We start from the raw sequence: 15442 nt of genomic DNA, 5'->3' as shown, positions 1-15442 counted from the left end.
ATAAAATTCTGGTCGGATGGGAGGAGATCCCAGATACTCCTAAGAAAGTAGTTTGAGGTAAGTACTTCATGTTGGAACAAAAATGTTTTAGACATATAATACCCTTCATCATATAACAATTTCAACTTGTTTGATCAAAAACTCTTTGATTTATTAGCATTTTTTCGCCACTAATATGACATCAGTTGTATTGAAGCTTATACCATAAAAATAACCTATTAAATTGAACAATTCTGTGAGATGGAAACTTGATTTTCCTTTTTGTTCTTGTTTAAGACATTTTTTTCCTTGTCTAGAAGCAAAATAATCATGGAAAAAGAAAATAAAAAGAAAATCAGAATTCCATCTCACAAAATGGTGGGATTTTTATTCTTCTTTTATATGATATCTTTCTCTCTAAAATCGAACAATAAATGAGAAAAAGTACCAAGTGTGAATAAGTATGTTTTTGAGTTATGAGCTCCCAAAGCTTTGTAACAAATTTTTGCTTCTTTTCATAAAGAAATCAAGATAACATTATTATGATAACTTTGTTTATTCCTACATAAATGCACCCTAAAAGAGATATTTAAATCCTGACACTTGGCGTAAGGATGTCATGAGTTGCCAGTGATCTCCTCATTGTTGCCAATGTCTTAGTTAGCATGTTTCATCTTTGTACTGTTATTCATGTTTCCCTTTCTTCTTGGTTCTTCTTTCTTGTTCACTGCTTAACTTTTGTTCTTCCTATGACCTTAAGTAATATTGGGGCCTTGCTATAAAGTTCCTGAGGATGTTGTGAAAACGCAATGTACATACGAACTGCAAGTAAACAAACACATGCATTGTAACTTCTATGTCTTTGGAAACTGTGGCTGCAATTCTCGTAGCTTGTAGTGTTTGTTCACCTACCCTCTACCAATACCTTCCATATCTGCCAGAAGTACAAAACTTCGAAATATGAGAGAGAGAGAGAGAGAGAGAGAGAGAGAGAGAGAGAGAGAGAGAGAGAGAGAGAGAGGGAGAGAGAGAGGAGAGAGAGAGAGAGAGAGAGAGAGAGAGAGAGTCATGAATCATTTTATACTGAGAATTTAACTTTAGAGTGATAGCATTTGGTTGATATAGATGGCAGTTTCATCCTCTATTTGGTGAACTTCAAATCTTTGCTGATAATAATACCCAGATCTTCCTCTAGGTTCACACTTTCTATTTCATTACCCACCAACACAGAGAGAGAGAGAGAGAGAGAGAGAGAGAGAGAGAGAGAGAGAGAGAGAGAGAGAGAGAGAGAGAGAGAGAGAATCATCCTTTGATTCTAAGAGTTGAACATTAATATTGTAGTATTTGTATAAATAGCAGTTTAAAATAATGAGAGAGAGAGAGATGAGAGAGAGAGAGAGAGAGGAGAGGAGAGAGAGAGAGAGAAGAGAGAGCGAGAGAGAGAGAGAGAGAGAGAGAGAGAGACGCAAAAACGATTCTGTCAAACTCATCCATGCAGACGACGCAGTAAGGACGACGTCATCATTTATAGACCGCTAAATCTTCATTATTTGGAAAAATAAGTGACTATTTGTTCTTTCTATGACCTTAGGTAACATTGGCCTTGCTATAAAGTTCCCGAGGACGTTGTGAAAACACAATCTACATGCAAACTGCAAGTAAACTAACATATGCATTATAACATCTATACGTCTTTGAAATCTCTGGCTGCTGTTTTCCCAGGACACAGAATTCGTTCACCGACCCTCTACCAATGCCTTTCATTTCTGCCAGACGTACGAGATTTTGAAAACATAAGTGAAAAAATCTCTACTGTATATATGTGCAAAAATAAACACGCAAAGACGATTCTGTCAAACTCAGTAATGCACACGACGCAGTAAGGATGACGTCATTATCTAAAGACAGCTATATCATCGTTATTAGTGAAAATAATTGGCTGAACCTTCTGGAGAGCATGTACGATATGTTCAAGCATACATAGAAGCAATAAAACGATTTTCGATTTCTGAAAGTTGGTATGTCAAAACATCATGGCGGACGGTCCCCTTAAGTGCTTATGTGGAGTATCCATATCTCTAGAGCTGCCTGTCATACATATATTACTTTCTTTAATGATTAATCAGCCTTGGGTTAAAGGCATTGGTTTCTCAAGGTGGTTTATGGGTCTCCTTTTATGCAATTAGTTATGCATTAAATTCTCATCCTTTTAATCCTACTAGTATTTTTTTATTATTGGCACTGCAAACTCATCTTTACTTGCTTCTTTGTCTTCTATATCAGGTTAAAATTATGAAATTACCTAATCTTCTCTATGCTTACAAATCTATAGAATATGACTATTCAAAATTAATTCTTCTAATTCCTTGATATAAAACAACAGAGACCCAAAGAAGGAACCATCTTGCCTCTTAACTTCCAGAGGAACTTTTTAAGACAGGAAATAATTCAAACTTATCCTAATAATATCTACTCGAGATATTAAAAAAATTGATCCCTTTATTACTATTGTACTTGTTCTACACAATTCACTGTCAACCACCATCTTGGGAGATCTGTGAAAAAGTCTTACTGGTACTGTTACTATTCATACTCAGGTGTGCTTTTCCTTGTATGTCTCTCGACATGTTTTGTCCATGGCTATTATCATTTAGATTTTACAATTCCTGTCTTTTTGCCTAGCTGAAGTTCTATTTTTACTAGCCTCATAAAAGCATAAAATGAGGTCTGACAATTACTTCATCGATGTTACTTCTTTTTGCCAATGCATTGGGAACTTCAAGAGCTAACAGATCTACTTCCCAAGTTATCAAAAGCCATTTTTTGGTCCTGTTTGGTCCTTGACTGAACAAGGAAGGGCCTTGGGTCATGATCGCATGTGTAATGTTTATTTTCTGGGCCCCAGACCTGCCCTTGGCTCTGCAGCTCATAAGCAACTTCTAAACCAATGATAACAACTACCAACACCTCTTGAATATATTCTATGATGCACAATATGGAACACAAATACAAATAATTGCCAAGAAAAATATTTGTACAATAATAATTAGCACATCAAATAAGATACTGTACTCAAAACACAAACCTCAGCCTCTGGAGATGATGACCTCTCTTCCTCGTTTGGTCCAAAAACTTTGGGTATATGCATGGATTTTGCTGGTTCCCCAAAAACTGTTGCCGACTTAGCTAAAGCGTGAGATGCAATGACGCCCTGGTTAGAAGGTACAGCTTTAGCTTGTGCAGCTGAACTGCTTACAATAGATGGCTGTGCTGCAACCAGGAGGTGAGACTTCTGGTGTTGCGTTGGCCTCCTTGCACTGGCCATACTTGCTCTAGATGCATTGACTGACGGAACATATGACAAAGCTTGAGAAACAACTGGAAGTTGTGTTGTACTTGGCAAAGTAAATGAAGGAACAGTCTCACTCCCAGACTGGGCATCAGAGGCAGGATGTTCAAGATAATTTATCATTTGACTATCTGACACAGAATTCACGATCACAGGTCCTGAAGTTGGAATAACTGGGAAAAAAAAAGAGAATTAAAAGTACAAAATAAAAAGAGAATCATAAAATAGTATTGCCCAAATGAGAAACTAACTTCAAAATAAATCAAATAAGACAATTAAATGATGAGCATAACTTATAATCTTGGTTAAGGAGTACAGTGATGCCATTTGGCCACAGATTTTATTTTGACCTTTTGGTTGAGAGGATTGCCTTCAATTTCTAATGTTATGTTTTCTAAATAATATCTAATAAACAAGGACATTACAATTACAATAAAAAAAGCAAGGACAGTATAAAAAGTTACAATTTACAAAGAAATTTAAATGTTCAATTTTGACAAATTAGACTAAATTGCTATGATTCACAACACTGACTCCCCTGGATTTAGTGAAGCCTGCAATACTGCAATGGGTCTTTCTTCTGCTTTATGGGAGAACTTAAGAAAACACCTGTAATTAATGCAAGCTGCTGTAGCAATGCTCACTCCCCAAGCAAACCCAAGCTTCACATTGCCTTTCCCAATTAGCATACTGGTGGGAAGTTACACAGAAGTCTGGAGTCCTATCCAACCCATCAACCCGTAACAGAATTGTTAGGTGTCATTATGACTATACACAGTAATATTTGCTGCATCTCAGTTCCAGCAACTAGACTCAAATATGAAGTTCAGTGCCCTCCAAGAAGCTTACTTGGGGACATTGATTTATGAGATTAAACAATTTGGCTGAGCATTGGGACCAGGGAAACTATCCAGCGCCAGACTGCAACCAAGAGACATACTCGCAGTTACACTTTGAAGAAATAAAGCAGGAATGGAGGCAACATAGAATTCTGTAATGTCGTTGCAGCTAGGGATGCTGCAAAGATTCTTTAGTAATGCCTTCTGAAACACTACCATCAGAAAGGAAACTCTTCCTTGGGAAAAATTATGGTTTCAATGACTATAAAGTGTATCTGTTGTATAAAGACATGCAACTGGAAATCTAAGTACCCTGCTACAGTTTGAAGCATGGTTGCTATATCTACTAGAGTTTAACATAGTAACTAAAAAAAAAAAAAAAAATCTCACCTCCTTGTGATGGCACGAAGAGCAGACTGGAATTCTGAGCTTGGAACTGAGGAGGTATTTGTATTGCACTTTGCGGCTGGAACTGTGAATTAATTTGAGATTGATTCATAGTCTGGAATGAAGGAGCCAATTGTACTAAGATTTGAGATTGAGCTGAAGCTGATGGCAATGTACTCTGATTTGAAGATAACCTCATGTGTGGGGAATGAACCGAGGGGTTACTTGGATTTGGTTGAACCTTTTCCATGCGAGACATTAGAGACTCATAATAAGGTGGAGGTTCCCCATGTGTCTTTGGGTGTCTCTGAATTGCCTTAATGGTACCATCTGGTGTGACAACCACATTTTGGGATGTTTGATGCCTTTTTTGTTTACTTTGTGCTGTCTCTGGTGCTACAGAATAAACTGGAGGCATTGGCATCGCAGAGCTAGTTCTTGAAGAAGAGGACGCAACATTTGATACAGGTGGTTGTTTGTTTAACTTAGGTCTTCCTCGTTTGCGTCTGTTAAAAGAAAAAACAATGTTCAGGTTGACATTTGAAACAATATACAAGGATTATTTCATGTTACTGAATTATGCTGAAACAAATCTAAATGTTAAGGATGGTATGATAGTATGGTAACTTTATCTTGAAAGAACTAGGAAAATAAACGGATTTTGAGCAAAGCGAAAAATCTATTTTTGGGTGATATGGCCATGTCGTCCTGATGGAAGGTTCCCTTAGATAGCTTTCTAAGGGATATTTGGCTACAGTGTAACTCCCAGAGAATTAACCACATGTTTCCAGAATTCTAACTCCTGACGCGAGTATCCTTAATATAACTTTTAAGGATATCGCATAATATCAGGGGACGTATTTTTTGATACGACACATAACAATCTTCACCCTGAATAGATTTTACGCTTTGAGGGGGAAGTCGCAAAAATGAAGAGGAGCCGTTATCAAGGTTACCCGATGGATCCCCTCCCAGTACTACTACGGCGTATTATTCCTTGTTGCATTTAAGCATGGATAGCCGCAGATAGAGTAGTTTCAGGTGGGGTCTTTCGTTACTTAGTTGTATACTCCTATTTGAAAGAAGGGAGGGTCCATCAGGGCGACATGGCCATATCACCCAAAAATCACAAATTTTAAGTAATATGTATTTTTCCTAACAGTACTTACCTGAAACTACTTTCTTAGGAGTATCTGGGATCTCCTCCCTATCCGACCAAGAATTTTGCGCAGTCCCCCCTATCTCCGTTTTCCCTTGTTGAGTCCCTCCGTGGCGGAGGGATACGTGCCCTGAGGCGACCAGGGGTCAGCGCGTGGGTGCGCTACTGGGTTGTTGTCGTCAGTAAGCATATAAGTCTCTACCTCGAACACCTGTAAGGCACCCGGGCCAGGATGGGTGGGCAATAACCCGAAAGTAGTTCGAGCTAAGTACTGTTAGGAAAAATACAAATTACTTAAAATTTGTGATTTGTTCCAACACGGAGTACTTACCTCGAACTACTTTCTAAGGAGACTTACACTTCAGGAGGCGGGGGTGGACTTACAGGCCGGAAGATCCACCACTACCATCCAAGGGCATGGGACCTAGATAGGCAGCTAGGTCTAGATGACATAAAGACCAGGGTAGGAGAGTCAGGGGAACCACGCAAAAGTCTACCTGTTTGTATAAACTAACCTTTATAAATAATCCGAGCATGGGCTTCCAAAACCTCCATCTCTCACATGGGAGGAGGGAAGGGAAGGGATAGGGTAGCAAGGAAAGGGAAGTAAGGGGGGAACCTGTGTCGCTCGCAATTACTTCTCTCGGGCTACCCGGGGCCGTAGCTCTAAACTTGTTGAAGGGCGGAAATCACTGGTCCAATGGAGAATGAGTCCAGGGACTTCCTTGTGCAGTCTTTCAGGTAGTGGGCCGTAAAGGTGGACTGCCTGGACCAAGTGCCTGCTCGCATGATTTGGCCCACTGCCATGTTGCTGTCAAAGGCCAAAGAAGTGCTAAGACCTCTTAATATCATGGGGTCGCGGGGTACCAGGGACTGCAGACTCCTCACTGGCGTAAGCTCTCTTGATGACTTGCCGAAGCCAGAAGGAGATCGTGTTCTTCGACATGGCCATCTTTACCGGGCCTGAGGAGACAAACAGACTTTTGATGCCCGGCCAGAGTCTGGTTGTCCTGCTGAGGTATATCCTGACCGTTCTCACTGGGCACAGGAGCAAGTCTTCCGGGTTGTCCGAGTAAGGGATGGCCGGGACCGAGAACCCCTAGAACCTCGGGTCTGCAATGGCCGGGTTCTATTTTTGGCCACAAACTCAGGCAGAAACTTAAAGGACAGGTCCTTCCACCCTTTCGAGTGCGAGACCTCAAATGACAAGCCGTGGAGCTTACACACGCGCTTGGCTGAGGCCAGAGCCAGCAAGAACACTGTCTTGAGGGTGAGGTCTTTATCTAGAATATCCTTGAGGGGCTCGAAGGGAGGTCTTGTCAAAACTTTGCGAACCTTGGCTACGTCCCACTGCGGGACCCGAGCGGCGCGGGGGGAACAAGACTGCTCGAAACTTCTGATGAGCATGGTAATCTGGCGAGAGGCCCCTAGGTCGATGCCTCTGAGCTGAAAGACCTGCCCCAGGGCCGCTCGGACCCCTTTGATGGCTGGAATGGAGACCCCCAGGACGTCCCTCAGGTGGACCACGAAGTCTGCAATCTTGTGGACTGATGCATCCAGAGGCCTCAGGTTCTGCGTGGCACACCACTTCACAAACGTGGTCCACTTGGCCTGTTACACCGCGATCAAGGGCTTCCGCAGATACCCTGACATCCTCGAAGCCGTCTTCCCCGAGTATCCTTCTTTCTCAACAGGAGCTCGATAACCTCCACGCGTGCAGCTAGAGGCACTGAGGGTTTTCGTGAAACCTTCAAAAGTGAGGCTGGTGCAGAAGGTCTTCCCTTACTGGTAGGGGCCACGGAGGAAGGGTGGCCAGGTCCTGTAGATCCGCGAACCACCACCTCTCCAGCCACCAGGGCGCTACCAAAGTCATCCCTGTAGCCCTTGATTGCCTGAGCCTGTTGAGCACCTGCCTGAGAATCCCGAAGGGGGGAAAGGCATACACGTCGAGTCCGTCCCATGGGTGCTGGAAGGCGTCCTCGAACGTTGCTACCGGGTCTGGCACAGGAGAACAGAACACGGGGAGCTTCGTGTTGAGCCTTGTGGCGAACAGGTCTATCACCAGTGAGCCCCACAACTGTAGGACCTTCTGGGCCACCTGTGGGTGTAGGGACCACTCCGACCTCACTACTTGCCCTGCTCTGCTGAGGCCGTCGGCTAGGACGTTTCTCTTCCCGGAATGAACCTGGCTGTGAGGATGCTGTGATTCCTCTCGGCACATTCCAGGACTCGAGCCATGAGATCGGACAGCTCCCTTGATCTCAATCCTCCTTGCTTCTTTATGTAAGCCACCACGGTGGCGTTGTCTCACATGAGGGCTATTGCGTTTCCCTGCAGCCGATGGGCAAATATTGCGAGGGCCTTAAAAACCGCAAGCAGCTCGAGCAGGTTTATGTGGAGAAGCTTCTCTTCCGGGGACCACTTTCCCTCTGCCGTCTCTTCGAGCAGATGGGCTCCACACCCCTCCTTTGACGCGTCTGTGAGGAGCAACATCTCCGGAGGAGTGGAAGCGAACGGCACGCCCCGTAGGGTGTTTGCCCTGTTGGACCACAAGAGGAGCATGTTTCTGGTGGCTGGGGTCATCATGAGTAAGGACTGAGGCGGGTCTCCTGGTGGCCAGAGGTCCTTCAGATTCCACTGGACCGGCCTCAGCTTGAGCCTCCCCTGAGGAACTAGCTTCTCCAACGAGACCAGGTGGCCCACGAGTCGCTGCCAATACTTGGCCCTCACTGGCGCATTTGAAAGGAATGGTCGAATTATGTGGTCTAGATTGTCCAGTCTCTCTTGATAAATGCCCTTGCTACCTGGGAGTCCAGGACCATCCCCAGATACGTCATCCTGGTGGTGGGGATCAACTGGGACTTCTCCACATTGATGGTAACCCCCAGTTCCCAGCAGAACTGTAACAGCTTTGCCTCCTGCTCCTTTAAGGCTGCCTCTAAGGCTGAAAGAAGCAACCAGTCGTCGAGGTACCTGATCAGCCTGATGCCCTGCTTGTGTCCCCAGGCTGATACTACGGTGAATACCCTCGTGAAAACCTGAGGTGCCGTCGACAGGCCGAAGCAGAGAGTCCTGAACTGCAGAGACTGGGCTCCCCACTTCACCCCGAGGAACTTCCTGCTGGAGGGGTGTACGGGGATCTGAAAGTAGGCGTCCTTGAGGTCCAGGGACATCATGAAGTCCCCTTCCCTCAAGGCTGCCAGTACCGACTTCGGCGTATCCATCTTGAAGGACGTCTTCTGATGAACTTGTTCAGGGCCGAGAGGTCGATGACTGGTCTCCAACCCCCGTAGCTTTCTCTACCAGGAAGAGCCTGCTGTAAAACCCTGGGGACAATTCCTGGACGGGTTGCAGAGCTCCTTTGTTCAACATGGCCGACACCTCCTCCTGCAAGGCTACTCTCTTCATGTGATCCTTAGGGGTCAGCCACTCCGCTCGGTGCTCGGGAATCAGAGGAGGAGGTTCTGTCAGGAAAGGAATCCTGTATCCCTCCCTGAGGACTGACACGGACCATGGGTCCGCACTGTTGTCCCGCCATGCTTGCCAATGGTAATCGAGGCATCCCCCCACCTGTGGCGTGGGAAGGTGTAGGGGGCCTCGCTTCCTATTTCCTTCTGGGGAGACGGCTTGAGCAGTCTCATCTCGAGCCCAAGTACTTTTGCCTAAACGAGGACTGGGCTGGGGCACCACCTCTGTGGGAGGGCCGCGAGGACTGATGCCAAGAAGGGGAGGAGGCCTCCTGTCTAGCTGGTGGCGTAGACGGGTAGGCCCCGTCCACAGACGGTCTCCTATGTGGAGGGCGTCTTGTTGCTGGCTGCTTAGGCTCAGCTGAGTCCTTCAGTTTCCCCACTCTCTCCATGGTCTCTGCTACCGTCTGTAGGGGGAACAGGGTCTCACCCCACACCGGAGCATTCCGATGGAACTTGGCCTCTCGTTCGGGGAGTCTACGAGGGAGCCTCTTTAGAACTGTCTCTCTCCTCAAGATCCAGTTTGCTGTTTGCGTCAAGGACTGGAATGTCAAGAATTTCATCGCCTTGCCCCCAGAGCGTATGAGCTCATGCATTAGGGCTTGATTCTCAGGCACCGAGAGATCGTGGGAGAGGTGAAAGCCTGCTAAAGTGCATGCCTACAGGTCCAACCAGGAGGCCACATTGATGATGTCCTGAGACGTGTCTTCCATTATAGTGGCCTCCGCCTGTAAGAAGACCACGGGGGCAGTAAGGATTCTGTCATCCGTGCTGCCCTTGATCAGAGCCGCAACGGCTTCTTCCATTGCTCGAGGCCCTGCAGGCAGCCCGTCCGGCACATAAAATTTCTTTTGGGTATTAAGCCAGGGCAGGAGCTTGAAGGACTCTTGGGACCTGAAGGAGTTCTTGTGTCCCGAGGCAAAACGGTTGACGTGGTCCATGCCCAGGGACACCTCTGGAGCCACTGGTAGGGTCAAGGATGGTTTCGGCTGTACAGTATAAGGTTGTCCACCATCCTACCCAAACCCAAAAGCCAGGCCTGCTCCGAGAATGGTTTGGGCTCATCCCGTCTGTAGTGATGCCGTATAAGGGCTAAAACTTTTCTATATGAGGATGCTTCATCAGGTGAACAATCTCCAGCATCCACTAAGCCCACTACCACTTGATCTGCCGTGTCGGTTGATTCTTCAATCATGGATGGATAGGTGGGGGCGGTCGTATCCCTGGTATCCGGCCTACTCGACGGAGCGGCTATCTCCATCAGGGATGGAGCCCTCGAGGAGGTGGTAGCCGTCATGGGAGAATCCGTGGAGAGTGACTGCCATGCTGTGCCAGCGGCTGCATCCAATGCATGGATGGGGCCGGTGAGACGTTGGGCATGGGCACATTGCTGCTGGGCTGAGCCAGCGGCTGCCTCCGCTGAATGGATGGAGCCGATGACTTGCAGGGCAAGGGCAAAGAAAAGCTAGCGTGTGCCAACAGCTGCATCCGAAGCATGGACGGAGCCGAAGAGACACTGGGCAAAGGCAGGTTAGCGGCTCCAGCATCCGCCAAGGCAGGCACTGGAATGGCAAGAGCCATGTTCGACCCACAAGGGGGAATAACAAACTTGAACAATTTTTCCCTCTTCTTTTTGGAACTCTTCTTCTTTGCAACTTTGGCCTTCTTCCTAGACGGGTCTGAGTTCGCGCTCGACTTCTTCCTCTTTGATTTCTTTTTCTTTTTCTTAATCTCCTGGTCACTGGAGTCTTCCGACGACTAAGAGCTGGAGGATGAGGTATCGTCCGAGGAAGACGAAGAAGATGAAGAGCTATCCGAGGACCATGAATCCTCTGCCACCAACATGGGGGCTTGCAATTGTGCTACCGGGGTGACGGGTTGCATAACATCAAGAGGTAGCGAAACAGAAGGTGCCAGACGTGTGAGCAGTGACCCACGTGAGGCAAACCAGTCAGAAAACTCCTCGTCTTGCCGCATGGGTGACCTGAAGGGCGTCCTTGGCGCTGTCCACACAATGGAATCCGGGTCAGAAGAGCACGTGGCTCGTCTTTTCCTGTCCTGGTCGCCCCCTGAAAAACACTGACAAGGTGGTGAGGAAGGAGCTGGTGTCCCTGAACTCCCCCACACCGGATCCTCATTCGAGATGGGTCCTGCCGAAAGCACTCCCGGAACAATAGCAGACTCCTCACTCGTCTGCGTAGGCACAACGCATTTGGATTCATCAATATCAGACTCATGGGGAACAGCAATGGGCTGTTTCCCCGCAACGGACTTACCTCATCCCCTACTCTGGGTAGGGGAAGGGGAAGTGGAACCGCTCTCAGAAGAAGCTGAAGGAGACGTTATCGGAGAACCGAGATCAGGCTTCTTCGGTGACCGCTTCGATGCCTTCTTCTTCTTGGTGCTGTGCAACGTCCATTGAAGTTCCGGCCAGGACTCACACTCCGGACACGTGGAATCAGGCGAACACACACTGCCTCGACACGTGGTGCACAACGTGTGCGGATCGACGTTAACCTTAGAAAGCCATGCCCCGCATGACTTACTGGCCTTGGCACTAGGACAACGGTGTTGGGATTCCATGAGGATAACCACAAGCAACATAACTAAGGGAACTAAGGGATAGGAACGGGAAAACACAAAGGGAACACGTGAAACACAATGGTGAGTCGGACGGGATGTGAGAGAGCGTGGCGAGATGTGATCTACGCCGCATCCAGATGCTTACTGACGACAACAACCCAGTAGCGCACCCACGCGCTAACCCCGGGGCGCCTCAGGGCACGTATCCCTCCGCCACGGAGGGACCCGACAAGGGAAAACGGAGATGGGGGGCCTGCGCAAAATTCTTGGTCGGATAGAGGAGATCCCAGATACTCCTAAGAAAGTAGTTCAAGGTAAGTACTCCATGTTGGAACAAATAGATTTTTCGCTTTGCTTAAAATCTGTTTTTTGGGCTCAGCCATGTTGTCCTGATAGAAATTTTCCAGAGAATTACTTGAAAGTACTACAGTATATCTGTGGGATTGCATGAGTGTCTTTACTTTGAATGAGTTCCTTATATGGTCTCCTAGACCTTTATACATGACATTACTATTATTTGTCATATCCACTAAGCTTGGAACTAGCTTAGGGCTTCCTGCCCCCTGCAGGGAAAGTGTCGACTTCGAATATAAGGATTCAAAGTTTGTATCTACATAGGGAAAGACGGTAAATCTCAGAGATTACCTTTTTAATCCCTTGGAAATCTGTACTCTGATTTCAGGTTGGGCCCTTCTAGGGCTTCATTAAAACTCTAATATACTTTATTCGCCTGTAACTGAGATAACAGCAATAAGACGCAAATACGTTTAGTATTTTACCTTGTAACTAGATTATCAATTATAGTTACAATCACGTATGAATCTGATCCGGCATTGAAAACACATCAGGGTCCATATTTTCTACTGTCGGAAAAATATGTAATTTCATCGAAATGATGGCACTCAATGGAGATGTGAAACCAAATCTGACTGACTTGTACAGATTTTGGAAATGCATGAACACTGTGACGCAACGTTCACTCAGCACTGGTGTTATCGGTCAGATATGCACCAATATGGAACAGTGTGTTAATCATCGTTGTGATTTGCACTAGAGGGTAAATGTACCCATGCACCCGATGCACTGGAAATTCCCAAAGCAGTTCACTGTTCGTCGCAGGCTCAGATGACGGGTTTTTTTAAAACTACCCGCCGCCATCACTACATGTCTATTTTATGTACTGTACTTGTTTCGTATAGTGTTGGAAGAAGTTCCGTGAAGACCGAATTTTCTTGGGATCCTGAACTGCGGGTGACCTGTCAGGATCCGCTCTGCGAATAAGTAGGTGAGCATTGCTCTCAGTTATTTTAGGGATAGATTTTGATCCTGAGGTTTCGCCTCGGAAGAGCTGTCCTTCCTTGAAGTCTGAAGTTCTACGAAGATAGATCTTAAGACACCCTAATGGGCATAGTAAGACATCTTCCTTCAGTGGGCAGATTCTCCAAGGACCCCACCTTTTGGTGGGCAGCTCATTTTTGGCGAGAAAAATAGGATCGGGGAAAGGATTCAGTTCTCCCTCTTCTGTGAACTGAATATGGCCTACATCCCTGATAGGGCCAATATTTCACTAACTCTAGCTTTTGAGACTATTTCAAACAGAAAATTGACTTTCTGTGTTAGTTCTTTCAGAGTACAATCCTCATTGTTAGTTTCGAAGCATAGTGCAAGACTTTGACCAACCCCCATGTAATGGACTTTGGAGGGGTTGCCAGCTTGGGTCTAGTGCATAATTTGGTATATTAAAAAAAGGTTTTGCTTATGAGGTCCGTCTCAAAGGCGTATAGAAGAGGTCTGGTCAGGGCCGACTTACACGTGGTTATGGTAGTGGAAGTCAGGCCTCGTTCAAGTAGGTAAAAGAAGAAAGAGACAGAAACCTGTTGAAATTTCTGTTGGTCCCTTTGTTTTCACAAGGGTTACCCCTTTCTTCCAAGACAATCCACATTGTCTCATGGTTAGACTTGACTGGTACTCTACAATGAAGACGGCCACATTCTTCGAGATCCCAAACTTTTGTTCGCTGCTAGGGCGAAAAAATCATGAGATGCAGGTTGTTGGTTCTCGAGGATGAAATATAACAGCCGATTTCTGCACCCGTTTGGATAAAACTGGGTACAGCAGAGGAAACAGCTACAGTTTCAATTCTAGAACTAGAGGAAACCAATTGTTTTTGGGCCATTTGAGGGCCACTACATGAGCTGTTCCTCTGCAGGATCCTAGGTTGTCGCAGACTTTTAGCAGGAGATTGGTTGGTGGAAACAGATAAATTCAATTCCATCCGTTCCAGTCAAGAGACATGACGTCTATCGCTCCTGCTTAAGGTTCTCATAAGGGGATACATAACAAGGTAGTTTCTTGATGTCGCTCGTTGCGAAGAGGTCGATCTGCAGTTCTGGGACTTTTATCGAAAATAAAGGAGAATGAGTCTGCGTCTAGGGACCATTCTGTCTCTATTGGCTTCCGCCTGGATAGAGCATCCGCCGTCACATCGCGGAACCCTTGAAGGTGAACTGCTTGATAAATGCCATCTTCTCTTCCTTGCCAGGCAGAAGATGGCTAACATTATGTGGTTGATGTGATGTGAACTCGAGCCTTGTCGATTAGACATACAGTATTACTATCACCTCGTTGTTGAGAGCTAATCTGATGTGAAATGTTCTGCGAGGGGATAGTCTCCTCAACGTCAGGAGGACTGTCATAGCCTCCAAGATTTTGATGTGAAAATTTTTATTATTTTTTTTTTTTTTTTTTTGAAAAGGAATGATCAATTTCTTGCCCTTTCCTTTCATGTAGATGGCCTCCCCATTCTTTCAGGGAGGCTTCCGTGTGTATCGCCACTGATGTTTGTGGTGGTTGCAAGAGAATTGTCTGTGCTAGGCTCTTATTCGTTGACCACGGCCTTAATGGCGTGCGCAATCGGGTCGGTGTCAACCTTGTTGATCTCTTCGAGCGTTTGATGCGTATCTTCTCCAGACTCCTGGCGCATCCTTTGGCTGTGCTTCTAGCACCGGGTCTGTCACTACTGCGAACCGGAGAGAGCCCAGTACTCTTTCCTGTTAGCATTTTGAAATCCTCTTGTGTTGGATTAGTCTCTTGACAAATGCTGCTATTTCTCTCCTCTTCTTTAATAGAATGGAGAGGTGTTGTGACCAAGTTCCCATGGATTCCTAACCATTGAAACTTGTGAGCTGGAGAAAAGCGAGACTTCTAGCGATTAATCTTGAGGCCCAGGTGTTCCAGGAACTGGATCACCTTTCCGGCCGCTTGCAGACAAGTAGCCTTGGATACTGCCCGCACCCGCCAATCGTCCAGGTAGGCTACTACTTGTACTTCTTCGGAGCGTAGGTGCTGGACGATCGTGTCCGTTAGCTTTGTGAATACCTTTGGGGATATGTTTAGTCTAAAGGGCATGGCTGTGAAGACAAATTTTGTCTTCTGTAGCCTGAATCCTAGGTAGGAGGAGAGGGGTGGACTGACTGGTAGGTGCCAGTAAGCATCTGCCAGGTTTGTTGAGACTGTATATGCCCCTTTTTGGTAGAAGGGTCCTTATGTGTTGCACTGTAAGCATCCGGAACTTGTTGTTCTCGATAAACTTGTTCAGTGGAGACAAGTCTAGAATGACTTTGGGTTTGTCCGAGTCTCTCTTGGGAACACAAAACAGCCTTCCCTGGAATTTTGATGG

At 46.1% G+C, this 15442-nt stretch overlaps 1 protein-coding gene across 7 annotated transcripts in view; it reads right to left on the bottom strand.

Annotated features, from left to right (window-relative positions):
- The window catches only part of LOC137616496 (uncharacterized), a 249094-nt gene that overhangs the window by 70442 nt on the left and 163210 nt on the right, over nucleotides 1–15442 (bottom strand). For all 7 annotated transcript variants that reach the window (XM_068346317.1, XM_068346311.1, XM_068346313.1 and 4 more), the window contains 2 exons: nucleotides 4558–5060; nucleotides 3065–3501 (listed from right to left, as the gene is read on the bottom strand). In XM_068346317.1, the coding sequence (XP_068202418.1) occupies nucleotides 3065–3501; nucleotides 4558–5060 (940 nt within the window). The remainder of the gene's footprint in view (nucleotides 1–3064; nucleotides 3502–4557; nucleotides 5061–15442) is intronic.

Source organism: Palaemon carinicauda, chromosome 22, assembly GCF_036898095.1.
Source record: "Palaemon carinicauda isolate YSFRI2023 chromosome 22, ASM3689809v2, whole genome shotgun sequence".
NCBI classification, from domain to species: Eukaryota; Metazoa; Arthropoda; class Malacostraca; order Decapoda; family Palaemonidae; genus Palaemon; species Palaemon carinicauda.
Note: the sequence above shows the minus strand (reverse complement) of the source record. Positions and strands in the feature narration are given on the sequence as shown.